This window comes from Pundamilia nyererei, unplaced genomic scaffold (assembly GCF_000239375.1).
Source record: "Pundamilia nyererei isolate P.nyererei 1_Seehausen unplaced genomic scaffold, PunNye1.0 scaffold00051, whole genome shotgun sequence".
NCBI classification, from domain to species: Eukaryota; Metazoa; Chordata; class Actinopteri; order Cichliformes; family Cichlidae; genus Pundamilia; species Pundamilia nyererei.
In genome coordinates, this window is record NW_005187452.1 from 1,867,416 (window position 1) to 1,875,830 (window position 8,415).

The following is an 8,415-nucleotide window of genomic DNA, read 5'->3' on the forward strand; positions in this document are numbered from 1 at the left end:
CTAATTTTTTCTCCTCCTTTAGGCCATTGTAGTGATGACTGCTGCATCGCCTGATTCGTCAGTTGAATAGCAAACACAAGAGGACTGTCTGAAGTGTGAAAAATTAAGAGAAGAAATATATATATACTGTATAAACAAACCCTTTAGTTTTAGTTTGCTGAAGCGGCAGATTCAATGCATCGTTTTGAAATTGCATGGTGTATAACCTAACATAAACTTGATAAATCAATAAGGAACAAATTAATAATCTGTTTCATACAAGTATGGTTCAAATTCCATGTCACATGCTAATATTATCCTTAATAAACCAAATTTATGTACAAATGTATTTACTGGTCCAATTTACCTTAATTAATTAGATATTGCCATTTAATTCTGTTGGGGCACCTCCTCAACTGAGTTTTAGCAACTATTCTGATGGTTCCTTATAAAATTAATACAATTAATTAATTGCATTATTGCATGTGTTGCACCTTTTTTCATATTTCCCTACTAATTGTATTTGTTTGTAATGTGTGCTGATATATGTGTGTTTGTATGTTAGTAAAGAAACAGAAAGGAGATGCAAGAAAGACACACACACAAATATTTTTAAGGTATCATAACATTTTTCATGAAACCTTTTAATGCAGTTAAAGTACAATGTTACATTCTTATAATATTAAAGTTAAATGATCTCAAAATTAATTACATCTTTTTTATCAGAAATGTTTGTCTTTGTCTCACTTTGCAGTTTGACTGTTCCAGTGTTCTTAGATCAGCTGATTGATTTTATCTGGAGACTGCTCATCTCACAGCTAATGTTTCAAAAGCCATAGAGCCCAAACTATTACATTAGTATAACAAAACAATATTAACAGTCCTTATTAATCATAAGTACACAAGTAAATGTCCTACAAGGGTTTTTTTTAGCATCACAAGTTAATAACCCAACTTTTAAAAAAAAAATTAAAATAGGCGGGAACTTCAGAACATGAAAACACAATCTTAGGAACTTAAAGCACCTCTCATAAATTGCATTGCCCTTTTATTTATATATGTATTTACCTATCAAAGGTACCAATAGTTCATACCAGGTGTAAGATACCAAATAATATGATCCTTTTTCACCCTTCTGTCCCTAACAGAAATATTTTGGAATAGACCAGACAGAACATGCACAGAACCTCATAGCTGCCCTTGACTCATGTTTCACACCATTGGCACAAACACTGTGACACCCAACAAGCTGTCCTCTCTTACAGGGAACACTATGTGAGACATATAACTATTACATATAGAGAGATTCAGAATCACAACACTAAATGGAATGAAGTCAATATTATGGCAAAGATCTACTACACTACTTAATGGCTAAACATGTAAAGTTAATAAGAGCATAGAATATGTGTGTGTCTCCCTCTCTGCATTAGACTAGACAGCTCTGGTACCTGTGGAAGTGAAAGGCCGTGAAAGCAACTTTGGAATATAATGTACCAGCCAGTTAGTTGACATGGTAATATCTTTAAATTAAATCACACACAGAGAGGAAATGTCATGGTTCTGGCTACCTGGTGAATGTGAAGTCATTATTGAGTTTTACTCGGTTTGGTCTCTAATAAACTCTATCTGTTTAGATACTAAATGATCTACTTTGTGCATGAGCTGGTATCTGTCTGTTGTTTGGTGCCAGTAGTATACCGCAATCTTTTAGAGTGTTTTACACTGATATGCGAACGCAATAGCTGCCAGTACGGTAAACTGCAAGCCGAACAGATAAGGAAGCTGCAGAATGGTATTTTCTGTGGATTTGGCCATTATTTTCACATTGTTATTGTGAAATACCAAATATATAAACATAAAATATTCATTTGTTCTACACTTAGTTTGCAGGGAAATGCCACCTTGTTTTCCAGGTTGCTTCTGGGTTTCATACTGATTTGCAAATCAGTCATACCATATGTTTAGCTTAAAATAGTAAAAAGGGAATATATCAACTGTTAAAAATTGTATACTTTTGAATTTGATGTAAGCAAATGTTATAATGGGGCAATTTTTAAAAAATGGTGAAGAATGAAGGATATGTAAATTTAGGGCTAACAGGAGAATGCTAGGATAGGGTGACATGGAGGAAGACAATGACTAAACAACATGACTGGTTATAAAAGGAACAGAAAAAAGAGGACACATCTTTCAGAGGAATGGAGGAATTCACAACTCTGTAAGAGACAATTTAAGAACAATATTTCCAATTTAAGACACAGCTACATAATATCACTGAAAGATACAGAAAATCTGAAGAAATCTGTGTATGCAGAGATATTCACAAAGGCCAATGGTGACATGGCAGCTAAGCAGAACTGTATTTAAAACCAAATTTGTTCTGTACTGGAAATAACTGCATAGGCTCAGGAATATTTAATCACAAGATTTGTTGTTGCATTCACAAATGTTAGCGGAAAAAAAAATGCAAAGATTAAAAATGAACATCCTCACATGCACACATGTATATATGAAAAACAAAATCTGCAGTAAAGAGAAGTGGGGCCATGTGGTTTGTTATCAATGCACATTTCAAAGTACTGCATGATATAGAGGAATATTAGTGGATTAGTATACAGGTTTTGGAATAAGTCCTTTCATCCAAAAGAATACCCTTGTAAGGAAAGGCTCATTTCAACAAGTGAAAGTCAAAATAACATTCCAACAATTAAAGAGTCTTTAAAGGCTAAAATCTTCCACTAAGGTAAGAATGGGAAACATATTGCCTTTAAAACTTCAGCATTTAGTTACCTCAGTTGCCAAATACTTATACAGGGTTTCTGATATCAGAGATGATGCATCACTGCCAACATGGCCTTGTCTCGCACTCTGTTCTTAATGTGTTGCTGGCATCAAATTCAAAAAAGCATTTCATTTGATTCATTCTCTGTTTATGCATTTGATATGTTGCCTTTGCACTATGTTCAGTTAATAGATTATTTTATTTAATGGCTGTAGAAAAACAAATTCTCTATACTGAACACATTATGGGAAACAACTCCCACCAGTTTTATTACCTTTGTCAAGGGCGCAAGAACACTTGTTTTTGCTGGTGACAGAAACCAGATATCCCAGAGGTCGGATGAAATGCACAGACTCCAAACAGGAGGGCCCTGCCCTGGTTTGAATCCAGGATGCTCTAGCTGTGAATCAACAGGATTACCTACTGCTGCATATTAAAATGATTAAGATCCACAACATTTATTTTTCTTTACTTTCTTGCCCTCCTACTGTTTTTGCTTATTTAGAATAGCCCATATTAATATTAATATATATTAATTAAAGTCACTAACTTTCATCTGCAAGTTCTGATTTTAAAAATCGAACATGTAAAAAAATTCCCTGTCTTATATATATTTGCAAGACACTAAAGGAAACTGTCATCCTAACACACATTATATTATAATGAAAAATGCATTTCAGTTTCCTAGCTTTTCCTCAAAGTCTCAAGTTGATGAAGCAGGAGGCTTTTGAAAATCATTCCCAGGGGTACATCGCTGATGAACACGCATGTGCTCGGTGACACGGTATTGGCGTGAAAAAGTCATAGGGCAGCGGGGGCAGGGGAAGGGCCTTACACCAAGGTGGCTCCGCACATGTCTATTTAGAGAACCTCGCTGGCTAAAGGAACGGTCGCATAGAGAGCATTGGAATGGGTGGTGAACAGGAGATGACAGATGAGCTGATCTATTGGTTGGCATGCTGGTTGAAAGCCCAGATGCCATGCAAAAAGACACAGAGGGTTGCATGGAGTCTGACACTCCAGGAGGTGAACAGTGTGTCAAGGTAATGGTTTGGTTCTCACCTTCTTTAAGGTTGGAAACTTCAGACACAATGCAAGAATTTTGAATAGTCTCAACAGCTGGACTACTTTGAACAACAGTCTTTCTTTCCTCAGCATTTGTCTTTGCAGCCCAGTGTGTGCCACCCATATCAAGTCTCCCAGTTCCAAATTTAGCCCTAGCCGTAAATGTTTTCATTTCAACAGATGCTACAGATGTTTTTTCGTACCTCTCTGCTCCATCATATGCCCAGATTCCAGTTTCAAACATATCCCCTTTCTCTTCTATGCCAGATCGGTGTTTGCAGGATACTAGTAGTTCTGCAGGTCTTGTGCTAATATCCAGAAGAAGAAACTGGTCTGTAGTCTCTGTTGAGCTGTAGTGCTGCTTTAGGGGACTCTCAAAGGCACCAAAGTCTTCCTCCTCACTTGAACCATCAGAATCATCAAAGTGGTTTAAGTGGGAGCGTTTGTGATCAGAACCACCCTGCAATAAGTGCACATCCTCTTGCATATCATCATGCTGTAGGCAATGATAACGAAGATGTCCATGATAAGAGTGTCTCACAGCACTGTCAACACTGGTGTCAGACATGTTTCTGTCCGCAGGCATTGTAAAAATCGAATGTGATTCTGTGATGTCAGTGCCTGAGGTCTTTTCAGTTTGCAGAGCTTTCGGGAAGCTATCAGCAAGGTATTCTTTGGTGTCCACCGCTGTAGGACTGTAGTTTGAATCATGGTTAGAAGGAGCATTGTTTGCACTTGTGTCAGCTCTGTATATGTTTGAGTACCCTTTCTTTGGTTCATAGTTGCAGTGGCTGTCCTGTATATCACTTTCAGCTGGAACTCTATTAGAGTAACTGTGTTCCTCTTTCACCTCTTCCTCTGGACCTAGATGTTCTGTGTTTAAGTCCTCCACAGGATGAGCAATAAGTGGAACTTCAGCTCTCAGACCTCCTGGTTCTGCTGTTGCTGTTGCCAATTTGCTGACATTGTAGGATTCAAAGAAATCCAGCTGCTTTTTTTTGGTTGAGAAATCATCAAACCTGAGATCAATTTTATGCTTCAATTCTTGACTCCAGTCCTTACTCTGCAGCACTGAATCTTCTCTAAGATTGTGTGTATTTTTCTGAAAGGAATCACAATAAGCATGCTGATCATTATTGTTGGTAAAGTGAGATGATCCTCTGTCAACACATTCATTGCCCTGCATTGTAAAATGATCTGAATCGCTGCTGTCAAAATGAGATCTACCTCCACTGGATTTGTAATATAAATCTTGTAAAGCACATTGATCTAAATTATCCTTGTTATTCAGATTTAGTGTAATAGTGTGTTTTTTATTGTGGCCGTATTCCTGGCTCTGTGCTTGATATTGACTTTTGCATTTAGATGTAATACCTTCAATAATGCTGTCATTTTCTATGCTCGCTGAACGTGAGACTGGAGACCTGCTGGAGTTGCTTGAAGTCTGGAGGGCTGAATGGCAGGGAGACACAGGAGACACATCTGCTAGCTGGGGGATAGCTGCTCTGCTGCTGTGACAGATGACAGGTACTGCCGCACAATATGAATGTGGGGATGAAGATGAGCTCCTCCTATTTTCAGCTGTCCTCACCAGAGTGTCACCTGTGTACCTTTGCCAGATGCCAGCTGGATTAAGCCGATCCTTTTCCGCCTCTTTGTCCACTTTAGACGTGTGATACACTTCAGCAATGCTAGGGACATTCAGAGTCAAATGCTGTGGCGTTAGATAAGTTGCTTGTCTGGCATGTCCTGCATTTGTGCTCCTTTCAGTTCTTTCAAGTATACCACAGGGTGCACTTGGATAGCTTAAAGTCCTTGCATCCCTTCCACTGCAGTGGTCTCTGCTATTTCTACCTGTATCTATTTCTACTTCATCAGTGCTGCAATCCATAGCAGCTGAGAGCATCTGACTTTCACTAAACGGATCCACATTGTCTGAATCCTGATACTGAATATCGCTGTCTGGTGAAGTTGTCATACTTTGTTCACTGGAGATGTTTGTTTTGTCAGGTTTTCTAAAGGTAAAAATGCTGGATGTTGATGGCATATGAGGGGAGGTATTCACAGTTGTCCTATAAGAATTCTTTTCAGCTTCAGCAGAAGCCTCTGCGCCATTTGCAGTGCAAACCTCAGTCTGCTGTTGAGCCCTCAGAGCCTTTTGCAGTTCATCCATCTGCAGGTAGCAGGCAGCTGTGAGCAGACTATAATACTGTTGCTGGCCGTAACTGTAGGGCAAATCCCCTGTGTAAATATAGTCCAAAAGAGGTGTTAATACAGAGTCAGAGAGACATTTGGCCTGCAGCTCCACCAGAGCGCCAGCAGAGGACAAGACAGATGCCAACACTGGACTAGAGGCTGCCAGCACACATCTGGGGGAACAAAGAGCAGTTTTGTGGTGAGGTCTGAAATCCTGAACATCGTGTAAGACATACACTGTTAGTATAATCATGATATCATTGGGCAGTTTGATGATATGTATATGTTGGTGTGTTTGTTTGTTATTAGCTTATTTTTCTCACCTGTGTGCGGGGTAAAGTTGACCTGCATTCTGTCCCGGTCTGAGCACAAGGTCACAAAAGTGGCCTTGTTTTCTCTGCAAGTTCAGATAAGCCAACAGTAATGCCGCATGTCTACCAACTTCCTGGGCACAAGGTGCCACCTGGAGAGTACAGAGCAGTAAGTAAAAATAGATTCTTGCTTATTATAATCAAGTGCTAGTACGAACACGTTCATAAAGACACTTGACACAGCATTAATCAGGTGACAAAATCAAATTAATCAAAATCAGTGCATTGAAGCTAATGAGATGATTCCACTGTCCATGTTTGATGAACTAGGGCAGCGAATCTCAATAATACACTTCCTTAATTACCAAACTTTGTCAGTTTATCACTTGCAGTTTGTCACTGCAAAGAGTAAATACACCTGATAATTTTGCTCACACTGCCAAAGCACCTTATTGCCTTCAGATAAGCGGGGTTACATTTTTGTATCGATTGGATTTGGATTGTATCACCCATCACTGAACAGTGGCAAGGTTAGGTTACTTTGAACAGAAGGAATAATTAAAGTGATCAAAACAAATCTGAAAAAGCTCTGCGTGCTTCCTAAACATTTCACTATCTAAAGCATATTTTAAGGCTTAAAGATTTTGTCCTAAAATGCACTATCCAACAGATGTTAAAACTTAGTAAGGACATGTATTCTAGAGCTTTATGTCCCCATTTCTGCCAAATTAAAGAAAATGTGCACACACGAAGAATATAAAAGCAGACTGCCTTTCTCTTAAATATATAAGCTGTTAAAATCATAAGACATTTCTTTATGAGGTTTTCTAAATTTCTAGAACTACTTTAAGCACATGGGAAAAAATCAGATTTTAAATACACACAGCTGTCAATAAATGTCTTTGTTTCTTGTTAATATACAACAAAAATGCTAAAAAATCTACTCTGAACTCCAAACTTATACCTGACTATTAAACTGATCAAACATACTATTTCAAATGTACATTAGGAAAAATGATCCCTTACCTCCATATTATGTTGGAAGAAAAACAACAAACCTCGGCTGTCTTGCTTGCAGTGAAATGAAGAAAAGAACTGTATATGCAGGATATATAGTACCACTTTACTATCTACGCACACTGTCTCATTCGGAAAACAATCACACGCTTTTCCTATTGGGAGCATGGCGTGACATGAATGGACAGGTGCTTATAAGGAGTGCTAGCGTCTAACGTCAGAATCTCCATAGCCTCTTTTGGGGAGAGGACTGAGACCAGCCCACAGACAGCCAACAAGATACCACAGAACTAAAGCAATCAGAACCAGTGTTTGTACTCACATCAGACAAAAGACAGTGCAAGCTCCTATTAAGTCCCTCATACCCACAATAAAACAGAAGCAGGAACTATTTTAAGGAGCTTTTATTTTTATTGAGAGGTCAGAGGTCATGGACAGTTATAAAATAGTCTGCAATTAACGTGAACTATAGACATTCAGAGTGCACAGCTGATTTTAATCTTATCAAAACATTAATTACTCTGTTAGCTCTGAGTCTCCACCAGTCTTCTGCTGAAATGGTAAAGTTAGAGAAAAGCATTATGATTAGCACTAAAAAAGAAAAGTGGGATGTATTTAAGTATTTCTATTTGCTTTGATTCTACAGAGGGGAGCTTCTCCAGTGTCAGGACTACGAGCCAGTCCCCCTCAGCTGACGTTTTGTTGACAACGCCATACTAAGCCATTTCTCCACCCTTCCACACCATGTGCCTGTCACGCCTTTCTAATCTCTTTAGCTCTCTAATGTCACAGCCACACCTCCGTCCACAACGCAGCAGGACATTTAACCTAAAAAGTGTGCAGTAGCACTACTACTGCATCACAAAGTAAATAATAAAAACAAGTCCAGTGGAACTAAAAAGAGGGTCACAACCCTTAATGTCGCAGGAAATGTCGAGGAAGGTCAAGGACTGAAAAATTCTTAGCTGCTATGAAATATTTAAAGTATGAAGAATTAAGTGCATAGTTATTGCATATGCTACAAATTATATTCGTTTTTCAAAGTATACCAATATATATATA

General features: G+C 38.4%; 1 protein-coding gene across 3 annotated transcripts; it reads right to left on the bottom strand.

The window, feature by feature from the left end:
- Positions 1-952: 952 nt before the first annotated feature.
- Positions 953-7,729, bottom strand: LOC102199078 (zinc finger protein 483-like). Of its 3 annotated transcripts, XM_005733321.1 has the most exons (4): positions 7,363-7,729; positions 6,349-6,488; positions 5,204-6,198; positions 4,867-4,931 (listed from the first exon to the last, which is right to left on the bottom strand). In XM_005733321.1, the coding sequence occupies exons 1-4, from the start codon at positions 7,519-7,521 to the stop codon at positions 4,912-4,914; spliced, it is 1,314 nt and encodes a 437-aa protein (XP_005733378.1). In that variant the 5' UTR covers positions 7,522-7,729; the 3' UTR covers positions 4,867-4,911. The 3 variants fall into 3 exon arrangements, with proteins under 3 accessions (XP_005733376.1, XP_005733377.1, XP_005733378.1); XM_005733319.1 differs by having other exon boundaries at positions 953-6,198; XM_005733320.1 differs by lacking the exons at positions 6,349-6,488; positions 7,363-7,729 and having other exon boundaries at positions 953-4,931; positions 5,204-5,266.
- Positions 7,730-8,415: the final 686 nt, after the last annotated feature.

Coding starts and splice junctions, on each gene's coding strand:
- LOC102199078 (XM_005733319.1), bottom strand. CDS start 7,521: ATGCTCCCAATAGGAAAAGCGTGTGATTGTTTTCCGAATGAGACAGTG. Junction 6,489..7,362: donor TCTTCCAACATAATATGGAG/GTAAGGGATCAT, acceptor TGTACTCTCCAG/GTGGCACCTTGTGCCCAGGA. Junction 6,199..6,348: donor CAACTTTACCCCGCACACAG/GTGAGAAAAATA, acceptor TTGTTCCCCCAG/ATGTGTGCTGGCAGCCTCTA.